General features: G+C 42.9%; 2 protein-coding genes across 2 annotated transcripts; one reads left to right on the top strand and one right to left on the bottom strand.

Moving 5' to 3' along the window:
* Positions 1–6,103: 6,103 nt before the first annotated feature.
* On the top strand, positions 6,104–14,788 carry mycbp (MYC binding protein). Its single transcript, XM_034160203.1, has 5 exons — positions 6,104–6,237; positions 7,149–7,221; positions 7,322–7,370; positions 14,343–14,472; positions 14,565–14,788. Exons 1-5 carry the CDS (start codon positions 6,223–6,225, stop codon positions 14,607–14,609), a joined length of 312 nt encoding a protein of 103 aa, XP_034016094.1. The 5' UTR covers positions 6,104–6,222; the 3' UTR covers positions 14,610–14,788.
* Positions 14,789–15,543: 755 nt separating this feature from the next.
* Positions 15,544–17,282, bottom strand: LOC117501348 (gap junction alpha-9 protein-like). Its single transcript, XM_034160201.1, has one exon. The coding sequence runs from the start codon at positions 17,235–17,237 to the stop codon at positions 15,726–15,728; it is 1,512 nt and encodes a 503-aa protein (XP_034016092.1). The 5' UTR covers positions 17,238–17,282; the 3' UTR covers positions 15,544–15,725.
* Positions 17,283–24,595: the final 7,313 nt, after the last annotated feature.

Raw genomic sequence — 24,595 nt, 5'->3', positions numbered from 1 at the left:
GTGTCTCACAGGTTTAGAAAAAATTTTGATCAAACAAAGCGCCAGTCTCTCAGCAACTTCTCAGACAAAGGAATTCCGACGAGGGGCTGGACGACTCCTCCCACAAGGAGTGCTCACAGGCGAATGACGTCACCGACAGGCATGGAAAAACTCACGCATGCGCACGAGGGTTCAAGCATGTCTGACGTAAAAACATATGAATGAAATCCATATATTTTTTGAAAAAAATAAAAAGGACCTATACTTTATGGACAGCCCTCGTATATCAGGCTTTAAATTAATTCAATAAATTATCATGATTGTAAATTTATGTAAATTTGATAGCTTAACTATTTTTATATTTATTTTGATAGTTCCTGGATGTGTTGCTCTATGTTGTTGAGTGATTAAAAAAAAATGTTGAAAACATTAAAGGTTCATTCAGGAGCTCAGCACAGTTGGAACCAAAATGGCGCCATGTTCTGAGTTGACGCCACTTTCTCAATGAACACTACCAAGGTGTTCCCCGCCTCACGCCCTATTGTGCCTTGAATAAATAAAGGCACTGAATAAATAAATAAAATAGCTGGGTTTACATGCAGTTAGATTAACAGTGAATGCTATTTTGAACCCAAGATGGCACCAGGAGTCACGTGACTGATCTCTCAATTTAGGCACACTAATATGGAGGAGAGAGAGGGCAGCCGATCTGCTCTGTGTAAGCCTGTTCCCGTCAGATCTCAGAAGCTAAGCAGTGCGGCATCTGGTTAGTACTTGGATGGGAGACCTCTTTGGAACACCAGCAGCTGTGTGTGTTTCTCCAGGTTACACTGGAGTTGCGTCAGGAAGGGCATCCGGCGTAAAACTTGTGCCACATGCCAATGCGGATCTGGCTGTATCCGCTGTGGCGACCCCGAACAAAACGGGAGCAGCTGAATGGACAACAATATGGAGGAGAGAGAACCCTTTAGTAGCCTCAGAACCTACATAGCAAGTCTGAGATTCCATGACTCTCCCGGCTGTCATCCAATGAAGCACACCATGCTACAGTGGTATCGGGCTGGCAGATAGTAGGGACATTCGCCTTTATTAGAGCTATCAAGTTTCTGGTCATATCTGGCCCTTGCGTGCAGCGGGAGTTCATCATAATCCCAGTGTCGGCGACTGAACCATCCCTCCTAAAAATCGGTCCACCCTGCTTCATTTCAGAGCTCAGCAGCATCATTTCTAAGAATCACCAGCGATTCACCGATTATCAGCTTGGGACTCCGACAAAGGCGGTCGCATCTCCTCCACTCTTCCTTATCTCTGCTTTCTGCTTTAACCTTCAAGTCCCTACCTCACCAGACTGTGAATTCCTCAAATTATATTGGCTACTGGATCTATTGGACTACTATTGGATTTACCATGGAATTGATCAGCTGGTCTCTGAACGCTATTGACACCATTTTTTCTACAAGAAGATCAGGACCGGGGGATCCTACCTGCCCAGATGGAACGTATCCTGCGGGCTATGTTATCGACTCCTGGGACTCTTGGCGTGTGGCATGCTTGGTGCCTTTCTCCGTTGAGGACGTAGAGGATTTATTCATGTTTGGTCTTACGGTAGCAGGGCTAGTACTTTTTGGCTTATGTACTGCCCTGATCTACCAGAAAATTGGCAAGATGGCAGCATCAAGAACCACGGCCCCTCGCTTGTCCATTATGATTAATGAGGTTGGCAAGGCAGTGCATTCTCAGACTGCGATGACTCTTGAACTCAGACACTTATTGGATGACATCTTGGAGCAGATGCGTGCCTTGCAGTTGAAGTTGAAGGTTTCGGAGGCCGGTGAATATTCTTAATTCATAATTGAGAATATTCTTAATTCATAATTGGGATTTGGTTGTTCAAGTGGAACTGTTAAAAGTGTTTTTCACTGCTCAACCACAACACTGCAGGCTTATCAAGCCTGAAGGACAAATTGCCCGACTGTTTTCCTCCAGAGGAATTTATTCAGGCCTTGGTGAGATTATTCAGCTCCTTTCTTATCTCAACCCACAAAGACAATAAACTGACAGACTTACACATGGACAAAGACTGAAGCATGCTCCATTTTTCCCTTCACCTCCCTTCCTGCTCCCCCATCACACACCCCATCCCAGCCACTGCTCATGCCACCCCTTTCCCCTGTGGGGGCTGCGCGGTTTTTAGCTGCGGCAGGTCCCCGTTCCCCCTCAAGCTAGCGATGGCGCAACTCCAGTTGCAGCAGCTACCACACACTCACATCGCCTCAATTTGGAAAACGGACTGTTTCAAGTTTAGTGCACATAAACAATGTCAAATATATATCTTCTTCTTCTTTGTCTTTCGGCTGTTCCCGTTAGGGGTCGCCACAGCAGATCAATCGCTTCCATCTCACCCTGTCCTCTGTATCTTCCTCTGTCACACCAACCACCTGCATGTCCTCCCTCAGCACATCCATAAACCTCATCTTTGGCCTCTCTCTTCTCCTCCTGCCTGGTGGCTCCATCCTCAGCAACTTTCTCCCTATATACCCTGGGTCCCTCCTCTGCACATGTCCAAACCATCTCAATCTCACCTCTCTGACTTTGTCTCCAAATCGTCCCACCTGACCTGTCCCTCTGTTATGTTCATTCCTAATCTTGTCCATTCTTGTCACTCCCAAAGAGAATCTCAACATCTTCAGCTCTGCCACCTCCAGCTCCGCCTCCTGTCTTTTTGTTAGTGCCACAGTCTCTAAACCGTACAACATAGCCGGTCTCACTACTGTCTTGTAAACTTTCCCCTTCACTCTTGCTGATATTCTTCAGTCACAAATCACTCCTGCCACCTTTCTCCACCCACTCCACCCTGCCTGCACTCTCTTCTTCACCTCTACCACACTCTCCATTACTTTGAACAGTTGACCCCAAATATTTAAACTCATCTACTTTCGCCACTTCTACTCCTTGTAACTGCACTATTCCACTGGGCTCCCTCCCATTCACACACATGTACTCAGTCTTGCTTCTACTGACTTTCATTCCCCTTCTCTCCAAAGCATATCTCCACCTCTCCAGACTAGACTCAACTTACTTTCTACTCTCACTACAGATCACAATGTCATCTGCAAACATCATAGTCCATGGGGACTCTTGTCTGATCTCATCCGCCAACCTGTCCATCACCACTGCAAACAAGAAAGGACTCAGAGCTGATCCTTGGTGTAATCCCACCTCCACCTTGAATGAGTCTGTCATTCCGACTGCGCATCTCACCGCTGTCACACTATTTTTTTTACATGTCCTGCACTACTCTAACATACTTCTCTGCCACTCCAGACTTCCTCATACAATACCACAGCTCTTCTCTTGGCACCCTGTCATAAGCTTTTTCTAAGTCCACAAACACACAATGTAACTCTTTCTGGCTTTCTCTGTACTTCTCCAACAGTATTCTCAGAGCAAACATTGCATCTGTAGTGCTCTTTCTCGACATGAAACCATATTGCTGCTCACAGATCTTAACCTGTTTTCTAAGCCTAGCTTCTACTACTCTTTCCCATAACTTCATGCTGTGGCTGATCAACTTTATGCCTCTGTAGTTACTGCAGCTCTGCACATCACCCTTGTTCTTGAAAATAGGAACCAGTGCACTTCGTCTCCACTCCTCAGGCATCCTCTCACTTTCCAAGATTTTATTAAACAATCTGGTTAGAAACTCTACTGCCATCTCTCCTAGACATTTCCATGCCTCCACTGGAATGTCATCTGGACCAACTGCCTTTCTACTCTTCATCCTCTTCATAGCAGCCCTCACTTCTTCCTTACTAATCTCTTGTACTTCCTGATTTACTCTCACCACATCATCCAGCCTTTTCTCTCGCTCATTTTCTTTATTCATCAGCTCTTCAAAATATTCCCTCCACCTTCTCAGCACACACTCCTCACTTGTCAGCACATTACCATGTGCATCTTTTACCACCCTAACCTGCTGCACATCCTTTCCAGCTCTGTCACTTTGTCTGGCCAATCGATACAAGTCCTTTTCTCCTTCCTTACTATTCAACTTCTTGTACAGCTCACAATGTGCCTTTTTCTTTGCTTTTGCCACTTCTCTTTTTGCCTTACGCCACATCTCCTTATACTCCTGTCTACTTTCTTCATCTCTCCGACTATCCTAAAACTTTTTCACCAACCTCTTTCTCCTTATGCTTTCCTGGACCTCTTTATTCCACCACCAAGTCTCCTTGTCTTCCTTCCACTGTCCAGATGTCATACCCAGTACTGTCCTAGCTGTCTCCCTCACCACATCTGCAGTACTTTTCCAGTTGTCCAAAATTGCTTCCCCTCCAACCAGTGCTTCTCTCACCTGCTCGCAAAATTTCACACAACAGTCTTCCTCCTTCAGCTTCCACCATCAGATCCTTTGTTGGGCTCTCACTCTCTTCTTCTTCTTCTTCACCTCTAAAGTCATCCTACAAACAACCATCCTATGCTGTCTAACGACACTCTCTCCTGCCACCACCTTACAGTCTCTGATTTCTTTTAGCTTGCATCTCCTATAAAGAATGCAGTCCACCTGTGTGCACCTTCTTCCACTGTTATATGTTACCCTCTGCTCCTCCCTTTTCTTAAAGTAGGTATTCACCACAGCCATTTCCATCCTTTTTGCAAAATCAACTACCATCTGTCCTTCCCCATTCCTATCCTTGATACCATATATACCCATTACTTCCTCATCACCTCTGTTCCCTTCACCAACATGCCCATTGAAGTCTGCTCCTGTCACCACTCTTTCATGCTTGGGCACACTCTCCACCACCTCATCTAATACACTCCAGAAATCGTCTTTCTCCTTCATCTCACAACCTACCTGTGGGGCATATGCACTGATGATATTCATCATCACCCCTTCAATTTCCAACTTCACACTCATCACCCTGTCAGACGCCTCGCTTAACCTCCAACACACTTTTAACATACTCTTCCTTTAAAATGACCCCAACACCATTTCTCTTCCTGTCCTCACCATGGTACAACAACTTGTACCCACCGCCGATACTCCTGCTCTTACTTCCCTTCCACTTGGTCTCTTGCACACACAATATGTCTACCTTTCTCCTCTCCATCATATCAGCCAGCTCTCTCCCTTACCAGTCATACTACCAACATTCAAAGTCCCCACTCTTATTTCCACCCTTCTAGTTTTCTTCTTCTCCCACTGTTTGTGGAAACGTTCTCCTCCTCTTCTTCGTCATCTTCGCCCAGCAGTAGCCCAATTTCCACCGGCACCCTGTTGGGCAACAGCACCGGTGGCGGACGTTGTTAACCCGGGCTGCGACCAGTCCTGTATGGAAATTCGATTCTTAGTCTGCATAGTCGGGTTGGTTTGTTTTACGCCGGATGCCCTTCCTGACGCAACCCTCCTCATTTATCCGGGCTTGGGACCGGCACTCAGAATGTACTGGCTGCACACCCCATGTGGCTGAGTTCACACCCCATGTGGCTGAGTTATTCTTTTGCTGGAAATAAATAAAATAAAATAATAATGGAAACACAGCCAGACAAAGAAATGAACACAACAGAAAAACACAGAAGTGCAGTCTGACAGGTTTTGTGTTTGGTATTTTTAAAATCATTATTATTAATAATATTATTATTAAATTTGATACGTGTTGGGTCTTGTGACAACAGCAAAGCAACTACAAATCTTATTTACGGATGGTTATTTCAGCAAAATATTTCATCTCCAGTTGTGAATTCTTTAACACCAAATTTCCATTTGTTATATTTGTTTATTTTGTCAAGAATAATTAAAAGAAACAAGAATAGAAAAAAAAGTTTTTGTTCCTTATGTGCTGTAGATTCTGAAAATAAAGTTATAATAATTATATATAATCATTATAATTATATAATAATAATATATAACCATTATAATTATATAACAATAATATATTATATAATAATAATTGTAAATAATTATTGTTATTAGTAATTCAATCATTTCTGATGGGATTTAAAGGTTTTTGGGAAACTATTTGACGTGACGTTTTTGAACATGCTGACGTGGGTCACGTCACTACAACATTGAAACGTATTTCAACTAAAATAATAATAAAAAAAAAAAAGTATTTCCGCGTTTGGTGTGTTGCCGTGGCAACACATCCACCTCCTGAGTCCTGAAGCAGCTGCTCGCAGATCGCATTTAATTATAAAAAATCTCAAGCGGACCAACATTTTGCAGCTCAGGTCGCACTCATGGCCCATTACAGAGTGAGTATGTGATAAACTCGCTGTAGGTGCTTCATTCTGGCCAAGTTTTGGTTCTTCTGTCGTTTGTTGTTAGCATACGTTAGCATAATATGCTCGCTGTATTTAAGAGCAGTGAATACGTAAACGTTTATAGAAGGACTCTGCTTCTGTTCAGTGCAACTAGGTCATATATGGATAACTTTCTCAAAACTGTGACTCTTGATTCTACTAAAAACTGACCCAGCATCAGGAGTTAATGTACAGAAAATTGAGTCAGTATTGGGAGTTAATGTGCAGAAAATTGAGTCAGTATTGGGAGTTAATGTGCAGAAAACTGACCCAGTATCAGGAGTTAATGCACAGAAAACTGAGTCAATATCAGAAGTTAATGTACTGAAAAGTGACCTCGTATTATCAGGAGTTAATGTACTGAAAACTGAGTCAGTGTCGGGAGTTAACGCACAGAAAACTGAATCGGTATCAGAAAGCCTGATTTATATCTCTGCAGCTCCGTAGTGACGTAGAGCCCTCTGTATCACTGCAAACTCTCCCTGAGCCCCTCTTCGTAGCCTGACATGCATCCCCCCAAACACATCAAAATGACAGAGACCACAAGGGCTGTGATTGGTTACTTTCCCATTTCATTCCTTCCTCTTCTGTCATATTTAAAAGTTTTTGCAGTGGAGGGTGATTACATTTTGATCATGGATCAAGTAGAGGAACGTTTGGAGGAACAAATGACCCACAATTCATGGAGGGAAATTGCACATAATGTTGGTTTGGAGGTTGATGATTGTACAAAGATGTGGAGCCTGTAAAAACGGGAAGGAAAAAAAAAAGATCAAGAACATTGGCTGTGCAGGTGGACAGAAAGCCCCAGTCATGTTCTACCCATCGCATCCAACTAAATGTGTACTTATTGTGTGTTTCAGTCCTCAGAATCAAAGAGAGAGCAGTTTAGAAGATATCTTGAAAAATCTGGAGTCCTTGACACGATCACGAGCAGTAAGTATGGCGCTATATCTAAAAACAGGTTGTGTGCATGAGAAACCAGTGCATGCAGTCGTTGTCCTGCTTTAACACCAGAATTCTTCTTCCCCCCAAGTTTTAGTGGCTCTTTATGAAGAACCAGATAAACCTGACAATGCCTTGGAGTATCCTTTCTGTCTATATGAGCTTCCTCTGGGTTTATGGGTGAAAAGGTTTAGCTTTTAGTCATAAATGTGTTACAATTGGCCAGAGATCACTCTGAAATCATACATTTAAAATATTGCAAGATGGGACATGTTTTATATTTATGGATTTGGCACCTGCAATTATTCAAGTCAAGTTTCATATTCAAAGAGGAGGACTAAAGGGCCTTTCATACTGCAAGCTTCAGCGCGATGCTTTAACGCCCCCCTAGCGCGTCAGGCCCATGCATTCCAACGCGTCGTGACGTCAGACGCGTCGCTTCAGAAGCGGCAAGGGGGCGGAGATTGCGGCTATGTCACACTCTGGCTATTTCACACCCTGAAAAAAGTTCAGCAATCGCCATCTTGAATTTGGGTCGCCTGAACCACAAAAAAGCTTTAAAAAACAGCAGTAGAACGATTCTCCCATCACCCTGCTGGGAGAAGCTTTTTTTCCAGCTACTTTTTGGAGGGAGGACTGACGACTTGGTGGGATATCGATCGAACTGCGACAGCGGGCCGACCCGCACGGAGAAGACGGCCTTCAGGCATCATTCTTGGGCAGATCGAGGCAGGCAGCCGGGGTGATGGAGCAAACCCACTCAGTCCGAAATCTCCCACTTTTTGGATATATGCGAAGTCCCAGTTTGCCCAACGGAGGTTAGTTCTGCAGCTTTATCGAGGTGAGGATAAAATGAAAGTAAAACGTGACGTTTCTGTACTGCTGTGAAGGTTTAATGATCGGCTAACGTTAGCTTAGCTTTTTAGCACAGTTGATCTGCATGAATGCTTTAATTTCTAAATGGTTCAGTCTTTTTTATTTTTACCAAATAAAGCTACAGCTTTTTTCAGACACCACAAAAGCTCACCTTTATATAACTTATTTTTTCGGGCGTTTTTTTCCATTGTTTTTTTTTTTGCTGTTTTTTCCCTTTTTTATATATAAACTGTTTTGTGTTTCTTTATATTTAAAAAAATATTTTTATTTGTCCCAATCAGGAACATTTGCTGTGCAGACAACTAAACTTCTACTGATGAGCTGAACACCACGAAGTCCAGTTGAAGGAAAACATCTCTACTCTTCAAAATAGGACAAACGTGTCTTCAGCAACACCACCAGAGTTCAAAGCTGCAGAAGAGACCTTCATCTGGTCCCAAGAATCCAGCATAACATCACCTGCTTCTAAATAAAAGGCTCTTTGAACAGCAACTATTTTATTATTTTTTAAAAAGCTGTTTCATTTTATATTTTAACAATAAATGAACGGATCATTAAAAATGTCCACGAAATCAAAGTCAAAAGACATTTGCACAGGTAGAAGTTCTCCACTTATTGTCCTCAAATTCATATTTTAGAAATGACTCTGTCCTGATAACAGCATTAAAGGCAATTACATATTTTGACGAAATTACAAGTTTAAATGACTATATAAAAAAAAAATTCATCATGAGGTTTATGTCACAGAAATCCTACTTTACAATCACACTGCAGTCATTGTTAAATATTTCCTGTTACATTTATAATACACATTTGTATTTATTTAGTGTCTTTTTCTGGTTGAAATGAGATATAATCTACCAGACTTTAAAAAAAAATGTACAAGTTTCCATGTTATTTTATTTGTCTAAATGTCCAAGGTTCCTTATGTTAAACAAGAAATTATCTAATCTGAAATAACAGGTGGTTTTAATTTACAGATGAAAGAACCATTTATTGATTTATTTAGCTATTTTATTGTTCTAAACTTGTTTTTAACAGTAATCAGAAATTTTGAGGTAACAACAAAAAAACATTTCCAATGATTTTTCTTCAGAAAACTGCTCTATAAATGAGCAGTCCTGTGACACGTTTCTGTTTTGTACAGATCAGTGGTTTCTGCTTGTGTTGTGGCCCGACGTATCGTTGCTATTGGATCACACGAAGGTACGTCAGCTCAGTGTGTCGAAAGTTGGGTTGAACTTTGACCGCGTCAGCCTGCTGACAAGCGGCAATGCGCGCTCCCGCGGCTTTTGACGCGACGCTTCCGACGCATCTAAAAAGCAACGCATCTCATTGAAAATAATTCTTTTTAGACCGATTTTTGATGCTTCTGACGCGTTCAATGTGAAAGGCCCTTAAGAGCTTCAACATTCAGTGAATCTGGGAAGTATTCACAATGCCTCACTTTTTCCACATCTTATGTTACAGCCTTTCTCCAAAATGGATGAATTTTTTTCCCTAAAAATTCTTCACACAATACCCCATAATGACAATTAGGTTTCTTTTTTTGAGCGCGAGAGAGAGAGATATGCAAATTCATTAAAAATAAAAAACTAAAACCACATGTACGTAAGTATTCACAGCCTTTGCCATAAAGCTCAAAATTAAGTTCAGGTGCATCCTGTTTCCACTGATCATCCTTGATGTTTTACAGCTTAATTGGAGTCCAGCTGTGGTAAATTCAGTTGATTGGACATGATTTGGAAAGACACACACCTGTCTACATACACTCAACAAAAATATAAATGTAACACTTTTGGTTTTGCTCCCATTTTGTATGAGATGAACTCAAAGATCTAAAACTTTTTCCACATACACAATATCACCATTTCCCTCAAATATTGTTCACAAACCAGTCTAAATCTGTGATAGTGAGCACTTCTCCTTTGCTGAGATAATCCATCCCACCTCACAGGTGTGCCATATCAAGATGCTGATTAGACACCATGATTAGTGCACAGGTGTGCCTTAGACTGTCCACAATAAAAGGCCACTCTGAAAGGTGCAGTTTTGTTTTATTGGGGGGGGGGGGGGGTACCAGTCAGTATCTGGTGTGACTACCATTTGCCTCATGCAGTGCAACACATCTCCTTCGCATAGAGTTGATCAGGTTGTCAATTGTGGCCTGTGGAATGTTGGTCCACTCCTCTTCAATGGCTGTGCGAAGTTGCTGGATATTGGCAGGAACTGGTACACGCTGTCGTATACGCCGGCCCAGAGCATCCCAAACATGCTCAATGGGTGACATGTCCAGTGAGTATGCCGGCCATGCAAGAACTGGGACATTTTCAGCTTCCAAGAATTGTGTACAGATCCTTGCAACATGGGGCCGTGCATTAACCTGCTGCAACATGAGGTGATGTTCTTGGATGTATGGCACAACAATGGGCCTCAGGATCTCGTCATGGTATCTCTGTGCATTCAAAATGCCATCAATAAAATGCACCTGTGTTCTTCGTCCATAACAGACGCCTGCCCATACCGTAACCCCACCGCCACCATGGGCCACTCGATCCACAACATTGACATCAGAAAACCGATCACCCACACGACGCCACACACGCTGTCTGCCATCTGCCCTGAACAGTATGAACCGGGATTCATCTGTGAAGAGAACACCTCTCCAATGTGCCAAACGCCAGCGAATGTGAGCATTTGCCCACTCATGTCGGTTACGATGACGAACTGGAGTCAGGTCGAGACCCCGATGAGGACGACGAGCATGCAGATGAGCTTCCGTGAGACGGTTTCTGACAGTTTGTGCAGAAATTCTTTGGTTATGCAAACCGATTGTTTCAGCAGCTGTCCGAGTGGCTGGTCTCAGACGATCTTGGAGGTGAACATGCTGGATGTGGAGGTCCTGGGCTGGTGTGGTTACACGTGGTCTACGGTTGTGAGGCTGGTTGGATGTACTGCCAAATTCTCTGAAACGACTTTGGAGACGGCTTATGGTAGAGAAATGAACATTCAATACACGAGCAACAGCTCTGGTTGACATTCCTACTGTCAGCATGCCAATTGCACGCTCCCTCAAATCTTGCGACATCTGTGGCATTGTGCTGTGTGATAAAACTGCACCTTTCAGAGTGGCCTTTTATTGTGGGCAGTCTAAGGCACACCTGTGAGAAGTGCTCACTATCACAGATTTAGACTGGTTTGTGAACAATATTTGAGGGAAATGGTGATATTGTGTATGTGGAAAAAGTTTTAGATCTTTGAGTTCATCTCATACAAAATGGGAGCAAAACCAAAAGTGTTGCGTTTATATTTTTGTTGAGTGTACGTTCCCACAGTTGATAGTGCATGTCAGAGCACAAACCAACCATGAAGTCAAAGGAATTGCCTGTAGACCACCAACAGGATTGTCTGGAGGTACAGAAACCTTTCTGCTGCTTGGAAGGTCCCAATGAGCTCAGTAGCCTCAATCATCCGTAAATGGAAGAAGTTTGGATCCACCTAGAATCTTCCTAGATCTGGCCACCTGTCGAAACTGAGCGATCCGGGGAGAAGGGCTTTACCAGCAGGTGGCAGTGTATTTTCCCTTTTTCTGTTATTTTCAGAAAAAAAGATTGTTGCATGTATACTCAACAAAAATATAAACGCAACACTTTTGGTTTTGCTCCCATTTTGTATGAGATGAACTCAAAGATCTAAAACTTTTTCCACATACACAATATCACCATTTCCCTCAAATATTGTTCACAAACCAGTTTAAATCTGTGATAGTGAGCACTTCTCCTTTGCTGAGATAATCCATCCCACCTCACAGGTATGCCATATCAAGATGCTGATTAGACACCATGATTAGTGCACAGGTGTGCCTTAGACTGCCCACAATAAAAGGCCACTCTGAAAGGTGCAGTTTTATCACACAGCACAATGCCACAGATGTCACAAGATTTGAGGGCGCATGCAATTGTCATGCTGACAGCAGGAATGTCAACCAGAGCTGTTGCTCGTGTATTGAATGTTCATTTTTCTACCATAAGCCGTCTCCAAAGGCGTTTCAGAGAATTTGGCAGTACATCCAACCAGCCTCACAACCACAGACCACGTGTAACCACACCAGCCCAGGACCTCCACATCCAGCATGTTCACCTCCAAGATCGTCTGAGACCAGCGACTCGGACAGCTGCTGGAACAATCGGTTTGCATAACCAAAGAATTTCTGCACAAACTGTCAGAAACCGTCTCAGGGAAGCTCATCTGCATGCTCGTCGTCCTCATCGGGGTCTCGACCTGACTCCAGTTCGTCGTCGTAACCAATTTGAGTGGGCAAATGCTCACATTCGCTGCCGTTTGGCACGTTGGAGAGGTGTTCTCTTCACGGATGATGCAAAGGAGATGTGTTGCACTGCATGAGGCAAATGGTGGTCACACCAGATACTGACTGGTATCCCCCCCCCAATAAAACAAAGCTGCACCTTTCAGAGTGGCCTTTTATTGTGGGCAGTCTAAGGCACACCTGTGCACTAATCATGGTGTCTAATCAGCATCTTGATATGGCACACCTGTGAGGTGGGATGGATTATCTCAGCAAAGGAGAAGTGCTCACTATCACAGATTTAGACTGGTTTGTGAACAATATTTGAGGGAAATGGTGATATTGTGTATGTGGAAAAAGTTTTAGATCTTTGAGTTCATCTCATACAAAATGGGAGCAAAACCAAAAGTGTTGCATTTATATTTTTGTTGAGTATATGTTGAAGTTGTTCTGATGTTATTTCCCCAAAAAATATTTGCACTTTACCTGAAAATAAATGTCTAAATTCTGTTACGTCTAATATCATGCACTCAAAGGCGTGCACAGAATTTATGAATTTCAAAATCAGAAAAGGGCAGTCTTTAATATGTCATGCCAGTGTGTGAAGTGCATGAGCAAAAACATTTCTTGAGAATCACAATCCCTGCAAGACTCTAATCTTACTTTCACCTCTACCTCCATGACAGGATTGTTTCAAGGCACAAATCTAGGGAAGGGTACAGAAACATTACTGCTGCTTTGAAGGTCCCAATGAGCACAGCGACCTCCATCATCTGCAAATGGAAGAAGTTCAGATCCACCAGGAGTCTCCCCAGAGCTGGCTGCCCGTCTAAACTGAAGGTTTGGGAGAGAAGGGCCTTAGTCAGGGAGGTGACTAAGAACCCAATGATCACTCGGTCAGAGTTCCAGCATTCCTTTATGGAGAGAGGAGACCCTTCCAGAAAGACAACCATCTCTGCAGCAATCCACAATCAGGCCTGTATGGTTGAGTGGCCAGACAGAAGCCACTCCTTAGTAAAAGGACATGGCAGCCCACCTGGAGTTTGTCAAAGTGCACCTGAAGGACTCTCAGACCATGAGAAACAAAATTCTCTGGTCTGATGAAACAAACTTTGAACTCTTTGGCATGAATGTCAGGCACCATCCCTACAGTGAAGCGTGGTGGCGGCATCATGCTGTGGGGATGTTTTTCAGTGGCAGAAACGGAGACTGGATTGAGGGAAAGATGAATGCAATAGTGTAGAGACATCTTGGATTAAAAACCTGCTCCAGAGCGCTCTTGACCTCAGACTGGGGTGACAGTTCATCTTTCAGCAGGACAATGACCCTAAGCACACAGCCAAGATATCAAAGGAGTGGCTTCAGGACAACTCTGAATGTCCTTGAGAGGCCCAGCCAGAGCCCAGACCCGAACCCGATTGAACATCTCTGGAGAGATCTGAAAATGTCTGTGCACCGACGCCCACCATCCAACCTGATGGAGCTTAAGAGGTGCTGCAAAGAGGAATGGACAAAACTGCCCAAAGAAGAAGACTGGGGGCTGTAATTGCTGCCAAAGGTGCATCAACACAGTATTGAGCAAAGGGTGTGAATACTTGCGTGCATGTGATTTCTTAGTTTTTTTATTTTTAATAAATCTTTGCAAAAATCTCAAACGTTTTTCATGTTGTAATTATAGATACCGACATGTTCAACAGAAGATACATGTTGCTATGAAGGAGAAGCACTTTGCACACATCCTAATGGATAAATGAAGGTTATTGTGCTGTATCTTCTGCAGAGGAGCTTTAATTCTCAGACACTCGTGAGAGAGTGCACATGCGCACACACCACCACCTGACAGCAGTATCAGACTCTCCAGATCTGTGAGGAGGTACACAAGTCAGGCTACAATAATGTCAATTAATTTTTCTCTTCACCACCTGCATAGTTTCATTAAGCTCCACCTCGGGGCAGCTGGCCCAGAACCGGCAGATGCTGAGTCTCTTCGCACAGAACTGGTTGAGCTGCAACAGAAATGTAATCTGCTCATGGAGGAGAACAAAGAGCTGAAAAACAGGGTGAGGTGCTGTTTGACATTTCGCTACCATCACAGTCACATCAAACCAGCTGTATTTTGACCTCTAACCTCTGTCCTTATATAATGTTTCAGCTGGCACAGTTTGAACCGCCGCACGAGGATGGAGCAGTGCAGTAGGAGCAAGGGTGTTTTCATATTGCTCTCTGGGGAGAAAACACTTTTTTTTTCTTTTTTTTTTTTTTAGTAGACTAAAAGTTTATTTTAGAAGATGTACAGTGGAGCCTTAAATCACTGCTAGTTTTTGTTATATAACTATGATTTTTTTTTGTTATAAATAAAAACGTTTCCCAAGCAAGAAGTGCTGCTAAGTTACTCGAGCACTGCTATTAATAATTACAAGGTTACTTTGAGAATGGATATTTACTTTAACCAAACTTGTTAAAAAAATATAAAATTGTTTTGGGTTTCATATAAACTCAAACATTTTCACATAAAAATAAGATGTTCTTTAAATACACGAAGTGAAGGTCTGTTTGACATGTTACCATCTGTACCAAGATATTTAGTTGTTTTTTTTATGTTGAGTGATTTATTTGACTGAAATAAAACATGTTGCAGTTGAATTACTTAAGTGTGTTACAGAATCACAGGTTCCAGGTTATGTAATGACACTGTTGCCACAACTAAATTTATTTGTGGCCCAGTTTTGTGTTTCTCTCTGACATTGTGCATCTAAACCATCACAGGTCCATCTGAAACGTTACAAAACAACAATACAGTGTGGTCCAATAAACAGATGCTCTGGTTTATTCTTTTTTTTTTTTTTTTATGAAGTGAAATTCACAGTGAAGCGTAACAGAGGGTTTTGCTCATATTACATTGTTTTTAAAATTAAAGGTATGAAAACTGCAGCTACAAGGACACTGACCAGAGTGCAGACCTCTGCCACGGTTGATGTCTAACTTTTGTGAGAACAAAAAGATTTTTTTCCCCCACTTTCCCATTTGTTTCAGTAAATTGACCAAAATGCTAGTTTTAAAAAGTACTTAAATAAACCAGCCACAGTTTAAACTTTGCATTTCAGGACTTTTTTTTTCTGAGGTGTGATTTAAAAGTACAGGATTTTGAGTAATCCTGCTAAAAAACAACAAACAGGCGGGTGAAAATGTGACCTCTGTGGTAATGGTAACAATACGCTGTTAGTGTTCCTTCAGAGAAGGCTCATTATTCTGGCTAGGGAGGCAGTTTTCACCTGCATGCTGCGGATTTGTGCTGCCCTGTTGGCAGGTTCGTCTATATCTGCAGATCAGTTGGGGCGCGCCGGCTGCTGGCGCTACTTGCTGCTGATGCTCTGCGATTGGGAGAGGAAGCACTGGGGCTGTTGCTGTCACGGCTGTGCCGAGATATAGAACTGAGCTCCCCAGCAGAGTCAGGACTCTGAGATCTGCTTAGTCTTCTCATGTCTGATTTAGACAGAATCCTCGTTCTAGGAGCAATACAGCCACTACGTGGCTTCATGCTGCTATCGGGATAAGAATTTCCGCTGTCCGAGCCATGTCCCTCCACCACTGTGGAGCAGTTCCACGGTGGACTGACCCGCCGCGATTTCCTGGCAATGTGTGACAACTTGGTACAGGAGGAAGTCATGGGTACAGGGAGGACGGGAGATTCAGAGCTCACACATTCAAGGTCCTCATGATGTACTGAAGACTGCTCCTCCGGCTCATCTTGTTTGTCAGTAGGAGGAGAACGTGTCTCACTGCTTGTGTTGTTGGAGTTGCTTTTCTGCTCAATAGAACTTGGAACTCCCTCTGTGCCACTCTTGTGGCGCTCTGATCCGAGCTTGGCTACAGGGTCTCCTTGTATTGGGACAAAGGCGGAAGAGGCACTGAGCAGTGGGTAATTGGGGCCGTTGCCCTGCTTTTCAAACAGCAGCGTGTATCCACTGGGAGCTGTGGGAATTGTATTCTTGCGGCCCGCAGAAGGGCCCATGCAAACCTGATGCACTACGGAGTTCTTTTTTGACTTGTTGCCATAATAATCATCAAGCTCCTCCCTGAGATGTGGGTAGTAGTCCAGGAAACCCTTCTTAAGCTTCTTGAAGCCTAAGTGCATTATCTCAAGGAGGCTTAGGAAAAGAGAGATGCAGGCGATCGTTTGCATGAACATCATGAAAACCGTTTTCTCTGTGGGTCTAGAGACAAAGCAGTCTACAATGTTTGGGCACGGCTCTCGTTCACATTTGTACAGAGGTTTGAGGCGGTGGCCGTAGAGGACGTACTGGCCTGTCATGAAGCTCACCTCAACCACAGAACGAGTAACAATATGCGCGATGTAAGTACAGAGCAGCGACCCCCTCAGAGGAGCCTTGTTGAGCTTCCCCTGCTCCAGCTGCCTCATCTCCTTCTCAATCCGTTTCCGTACCTCCACCAGCTCAGTGTCCACCGACTCCAGCTCCTGACGGAGTGCTACCTTCTTGCAGTGACGCTTCTTCTCCAGGGCTCGTAGCCGGTAAATTGCATGACCCATGTAGACCAGGGAGGGCGAGGACACAAATATCACCTGTAAGACCCAGTAACGGATGAGGGAGATGGGGAAGGCCTGATCGTAGCAGACGTTGCGGCAGCCAGGTTGCTCAGTGTTGCAGATGAAGTCCGACTGCTCGTCGTTCCACACGTCTTCTGCTGCAATGCCCAACACCAACATCCGGAATATGAAGAGGATTGTCAGCCAGATCTTACCCACCATGGTGGAGTGGATGTGCACCTCCTCCAAGATCCCACCGAGGAAGTTCCAGTCTCCCATTTTCACACAAGCAGTGCTATAACGAGGTATCAGTCAATCAGTTATACTACTGGAGCACACTCGTAATTTTCAAGCAGTTATCCTCATGTTACGGTGATTTATGACCACAATACTCTGAAACTGTTTAAATAAATATACAGAGGTGTTTAACGGGAAGGTATATTTCTCACAAAATAATGACTGGATAAAAGGTCAAATGGCAATAACCAGATATTAGTGTTTATTCCTAAGAAATCAAAAGAACAGGAATGTATTTGCCACACAGCAGCTGCAGTTAGTTCCACATAGTCTACATTACAAAAGAAATCTGAAAAACTCACCTTTCATTTTGGATAGAAATGGTACTGCAGCTCTGCTGTGGAACAAACTCCTGCACGTGCCTAAATAATCATCTTTATCCTCTCTGGTTAAAACTGATTTTGGGCTGTGTTCTGGCTGAGAGCTGTGAGTTGCCTGCCGTCCGCAGCTTGTACCCCGTGAAAGATAAAAAGTCAATTCCTCACTCTGCTGCCATTTCCCTTGCAGCAACATGATGGAGCGTAATGATCGCCCCACGATCGGGTCACACAGGGTGAAACCCGGTGCAAAATATTCAACTATGGTGCTGACTGATGGTTGGCTCGAGGGTGCCATGGGGTTGCACGCAATGATTTAATGCCCTATTCTATATATTAAAAGCTAAGTGGCCTCTGTGTATGCGTGTGTGCATGGCTTCGATTACAGAGAAACTGGGGAGAGCTGACATTTGCCATTTGGAATGTTTATGTGTTTTTGGTCAAGGATGAACTCCGCCTAAAGGACTAATATTTTTGGAGAAACTACAGATAATACATAACAGTTAACAGGGATGTTGATGATTCCTTTCTGGACTCACACACTGTTCCAAATCATTAAAGAAACTTTGCACAATTTATTACCAATTTTACAAACACTACCCATTCTAGAGCCCGTGGATCCCCATGGGCAACATTAACAGTGACTCATTTTGGAACATACAACAGGGGCAGCACAGTGACATGGTGGCTAACACTGTTGCCTGACAGCAAGAAGGTCATGGGATTGATTCCTACCTGTGGCCTTTCTGTGTGGAGTTTGCATGTTCTCCCTGTGTTTGCGTGGATTCTCAACAGGTGCTCTGGCTTCCTCCCACATCCAAAGACATGCAGGTTAGGTGGATTGGAAATTTTAAATTGTCCTTAGGTGTGGGTGTGAATGTGTTTGTCTACATGTGTGGCCCTGTGATGGACTGGTGTCCTGTCCAGGGTGCACCCTGCCCCCGCCTCATGCCCTATCACTGCTAGGATAGGCTCCAGCCCCATGTGACCCTTAATTGGAGTAAACAGTTAAAGATGAGTGAGTGAGTGTCTCCTACAGCTATACAGGTGCTGGTCATATAATTAGAATATCATAAAAAGTTGATTTATTTCAGTAATTCCATTCAAAAAGTGAAACTTGTATTTTATATTCATTCATTACACACAAACTGATATATTTCAAATGTTTATTTCTTTTAATTTTGATGATTGTAACTGGCAACTAATGAAAATCCCAAATTCAATATCTCAGAAAATTAGAATATTGTGAAAAGGTTGAATATTAAAGACACCTGGTGTCACACTCTAATCAGCTAATTAACTCAAAACACCTGCAAAGGTCTTTAACTGGTCTCTCAGTCTAGTTCTGTAGGTGACACAATCATGGGGAAGACTGCTGACTTGGCGTCTTGCCTGGGCTAAAGACAAAAAGAACTGGACTGCTGCTGAGTGGTCCAAAGTTATGTTCCCTGATGAAAGTACATTTTGCATTTCCTTTGGAAATCATGGTCCCAGAGTCTGGAGGAAGAGAGGAGAGGCACAAAATCCACGTTACTTGAGGTCCAGTGTAAGATTTCCACAGTCAGTGATGGTTTAAGGGGGGCCATGTCATCTGCTGGTGTTGGTCCACTGTGTTTTCTGAGGTCCAAGGTCAACGCAGCCGTCTACCAGGACGTTGTGGAGCACTTCATGCTTCCTACTGCTGACCAACTTTATGGAGATGCAGATTTCATTTTCCAACAGAACTTGGCACCTGCACACAGTGCCAAAGCTACCAGTACCTGGTGGACCATGGTATCCCTGTTCTTAATTGGCCAGCAAACTCGCCTGATCTTAACCCCGTAGAAAATCTATGGGTTATTGAGAAGAGGAAGATGTGACATGCCAGACCCAACAATGCAGAAGAGCTGAAGGCCACTATCAGAGCAACCTGTACTCTCATACCACCTGAGCAGTGCCACAGACTGATCAACTCCATGCCACGCCGCATTGCTGCAGTAATTCAAGCAAAAGGAGCCCCAACTATGTATTGAGTGCTGTACATGCTCATACTTTTCAGTTGGCCAACATTTCTAAAAATCTTTTTTTTTTGTATTGGTCTTAAGTAAAATTCTAATTTTCTGAGATACTGAATTTGGATTTCCATTAGTTGTCATTTGTCATCATCAAAATTAAAAGAAATTAACATTGGAAATATATCAGCCTGTGTGTAATGAATGAATATAAAATACAAGTTTCACTTTTTGAATGGAATTACTGAAATAAATCAACTTTTCTAATTATATAACCAGCACCTGTAAATGATTAGAACATTATCTCCTTCAGCACTTAGGTGCCTTTTGAGAAATTAATTGTAAATTTTCTTGCCAGTACTGGAACACACTGCACCTGTCATTTAGTAAATTAGTTGGTTCCATTCTTTTCAAATAAACCAACCACTTCAACTGAGATTGTCCAGTCATCATGTTTCTCTGCAGCCATGTCCATGATTCAATTTAATCCACTACATTCAAACTTTGGACAGTTCAGTCACATCAGTGTCTCTGCAATAAACTGGAAACTCTTCTTTTGCATTTAAAATCAACTTTTTTTCTTTCTTTTTCCAACTATGACATGAAAACAACAGACCTTTAGGTCAGGCCAGAGAGCATGCCGCCACATCCACAGCACAACGGAACTGTCCTGGATCCTGGATGGCAACCAGTCAGCCAGACAACTCGTTCATCCTCATCTCTCTGTCATTACCAGGTGAACCATGGGCGTGTCCAGGGGCGTAGGTTTGCATATGGACCATAGGGACAAGTCACAACCAATATTTTGGGATGGCAAAATAGACCCTACCAATATTTAGCATTTTTGTTTATATAACAAAATCATTCACTATTTTTTTTCGAACTCGATACTATAATTTTAGTCGTCACGTTTTGTGTTTTCGACGTGCCAGAGTGACAGGGTTACCCATGTTGCAATTTCATTGGCTCACGTTCTTCTCACATGGACGTAAACAAAGCGCATCTCGTGGCAGGCAGCGCTTCATTTGTAAAGTGGGAGGTCCCGGAGCGCAGAGGATGGGTGGCTCCGGTGCAGTGTTGCCAGATGTACGATAATTATCGTATTTGTACGATAGTTTTGCCCTCTGTACGATCAATAATGGGAAAAAACCCAAATATGTACGATAATTTCAGTTGTTGCCCAAACACGCATCTCTCTCTGACGCCCAAGAATCATTTTGCAGGCGTTGCACTCAGGCGGCATCAAAGACACACCACACACAGGGCTGCTGCTGGCTTTGGGCTGCCGGGACAGTCATTTGAATGAGTTCCCATCCAATCTGTGCAGGACAGGACAGGAAGATTCCTCAACCAACATCTTTTTTTTTTTTTTTTCTCAAAACTGTATTTCAACAAATGCAATAACAAACGAACAAAATACAAGAGCAAAGAGATATACAAGAAAAATAAAAAAAAAAGTTCAAGTTCCTTATGGAGGTGTCAACATTTTTTCTGTGTTCAACAAAATCTGCACAAGTGGCATCGGATGACGACAGCGACCTCGAGGTTGAATTCGACTCTTTCTAGTCTGGTATTTAACACGTTTGTGTTACTTCACAGTCTGGTAGTGCATTTGCTTGTGCGTTTGCGTTCTTTTTGTGCCATAGTTTCCCCATTACTATAATTACTGTTTAAAAATGTGACATAAAATTCTTTGTAAATTAAAAAAAAACGCTAAAATAGCTACGTTGTATGCGTTTTGTTTGTGTACGATAATTTCTCCGAAAATACGATAATTTTGAGGTTTTGGTACGATAGTTTCATATTTCATATCTGGCAACACTGCTCCGGTGCAGAAAAACAAGAAGGGCGGGGGAGAGGGGTTGCGAACAATGCTGTGCACCACTCTTAAACTGCACACCCACACAAACACACCTTCACAAATGACACTAACACCCTGCCTTTTCCTCAAAAAATACTACATTTATGTTTGCTGTCTGTCTCTGTACTTTTCTGTCACTTTTGCGCTTTTTCATACTTTTCCCTCGTTTCAAAAGTCACCGAACGCGCTTTACCGTAATATATGCAACATATAGCACGCTGTTGGAAAGCACGGGTTCTTGGCTTGCTGTCAGTGTTGAAATTTTTCAGAGTGAGGGCTTACATGAGAACTTACGGTAATGAGAATCAGCGGCGCACTAGTGTGAAACTTCCGTGTTTTTCCTCTGCGTTATGACATCACAGGCTTACGTTTACCGTAATACACCATATATATAATTGGAAATCCTTTTTTTTTTTTTTTTTTTGGCAAATTAGGTTGCCAGATACCTACAACTGCATTATTGATGAAGAGAATAGATTATACATCTTGTTTGCAAAAACTTTTTTTTGTTAGCTCCACAAGTATTTTTTTGTTGTCTTGTTCTCTCAGGTGTAGGCCTATAGAATAGATTCGTGATTTTGGGTGCAATTTTGTTATTTAAGCTATTTGTTTGTTTGCCTACACACTTAATATTGTAAATAAAGTGTTAAATTATTCAGCATTATGTCGTCATATGTTATGTATTATGCTGTACTTGTGCATCTAATGGTATGAGTGGGTTAGGGGGTGATGGTGGTGCGCAGGGGGGCCGGGTGGGGTGTGTGGTATTGTCCCTACCAAAGCTGAGACCAAACCTACGCCCTTGGGCGTGTCATTGACCTTCTCCAGCTGGTGGAGTCTTGAATACTGAGGCTTCTGCAACTTGGATCACACAAACTTGATCATGTGCACAAAATGTGGTATCTGATGTGTACTCACAAGCAATCCTCCTCATCAAAGTCTCACTAAGTAACCATTTATTTGACACTGTCATTCCAGCTGGATCCAAGGAACCTCGAGAGAGAGACCTGGTACAAAAGACATCCAGTCATCACATTAGGTCACTGGTAGAGTCCAAGTCTCACCATACAGCAAGACAGGAAGCACCAGGATCTTAAAAACTTGGGCCTTTGTTCTCCTGAAAACATATCGGCATCACCATCATCTCTGACCTCATGTATCCATAAGATTTTCCCAGGCATCTCTTGATCTCAAAAGCCAAGGTGAAACCTATTTATTAATTTTAAAACATCTTGTTAGAAAGTGTTTGTAGCTTCCCCCCCACCAGACAAGTATCAGAAATGCAAAACTATTCTTCCATTTCACATTTAATATAAAAATGCTCTCAGTCATCAAACTCTAAATGCCAAATGTAGATCATAGACTAGTTACATTGTACCAGGTCAATTTAAGGTTGTACTTCATCATTGCTCAGCTAATTAACCATTTATTTATTGGATTGAAAAGATTTCTTCAATTACACAATACATGCCACCTTTAAGTCACGACTATTTGGTGTGGTAAAAAAAAAAAACAAAACATACTGTGCAACATCAGCTCATTTTCAGGCCACCATGTGTTACTTAATGATGTGGGTTTTGTCCAGTAGTGATCAATGGGACACGTCCCATTTCATACACTGCTGATCCACTGTTAATCTTTAAAGTTCTTCCTCCCAGCGAGTGCATTTTATGTTCCATTAAGAGGAAATCAATGGGCGTGGCTGGACCGACAGACTGGGTCTGTTTCCACGGTGGATTCAGTTTGTGTCCCACTGAAGTATCAACTTATTTGCACAGCTCCAAATCATAAGTACCCAAAGGCCATCACCACCTGAGACTCACTCACACATTCTATTAATCTTTACTGGGTCTGTGAAGCTTCAACATGCTGCAGGTTGGGTCTGAAGCACCATAACGTCTCCAGTCAAAGTCCTTCAGGTCCGACTCTCAAAGCTACCCAAGTAAACAGGAGCAACTGAGTGTTAGCGTATCCTTGAGCAAATCCTCAACCCATCGACTCGACTCCACATGAATACGGGGATTTAAAAAGCCCTGTGAAGTCTATTTGGATACTTTTGTGCAGAATCAGTACACTTCATCCAGGTCATGCCTACAAGCCAAATGATCACAACAGGATGTTTTACTCATTTATTACCTGCAAAATAATACAGACAAGAGGTGAAAACAAGCTGTGGAAGGATTCATTCTGGAAAAGCTACAACAGCCACTAATAACTGTCCACAGACTTCTATTTTCACAAATGATATCCAGAAATAAGTCTGAACATACACTCAACATAAAACTGAAGATTTGAACCAAACCAACAATTTGAAGAGACCAGAACATTTCTGTGTATTGTCCTGGTTGATATTGGTCAACCATTGTCTGGCAGCCCCTGGCGGTTAGTGATGGTGCTGCAGCTCAGCTTTGATTTTATACACTGAACAAAAACACAAATGCAACATTTTTGTTTTGCTACTATTTTTCATGAGCTGAACTCAAAGATCTAAAACATTTTCTGTCAAATATATCCAAATCTGTGTTAGTGAGCACTTCTCCTTTGTCAAGATAATCCATCCCACTTCACAGGTGTGGTGTATCAAGATGCTGATCAGACAGCCTGATTATTGCACCAGGTGTGCCTTAGGCTGGCCACAATAAAAGGCTACCCTGAAATGTGCAGTTTTGCTTTATTTTCTTTGGGGTTGGGCAGAAAACAAGTTAGTATGTATCTGGTGTGACCTCACACAGTGCACCACAACTTCACAGAGCCAATCAGCAGCCAGATACCAGTGAATATGAGCATTTGTGCCCACTCAAGTCAGTTACAATGACGAACCACAGTCAGGTCGAGACCCCGATGAGGATGATGAGCATGCAGATGAGCTTCCCTGAGACAGTTTCTGACAGCTTGTGCAGTAATTCTTTGGTTCTGCAAAACGACTGTTGCGGCAGCTGTCTGGGGGGCCGGTCGCAGATGATCTTGGAGGTGAACATGCTGGATGTGGAGGTCCTGGGCTGGTGTGGTTACATGTGGTCTGCGGTTGTGAGGCCGGTTGGATGTACTGCCAAATTCTTTGAAATGCCTTTGGAGACGGCTTATGGTACAGAAAGGAACATTTACTACATGGACAACAGCTGTGGTGGACATTCCTGCAGTCAGCATGGCAACTGCACTCTCCCTCAAAAC

Source organism: Thalassophryne amazonica, chromosome 20 (genome assembly GCF_902500255.1).
Source record: "Thalassophryne amazonica chromosome 20, fThaAma1.1, whole genome shotgun sequence".
Lineage (NCBI taxonomy): Eukaryota > Metazoa > Chordata > Actinopteri > Batrachoidiformes > Batrachoididae > Thalassophryne > Thalassophryne amazonica.
The sequence above is the reverse complement of the archived record's forward strand: the minus strand, read 5'-3'. Positions and strand labels throughout refer to the sequence as shown.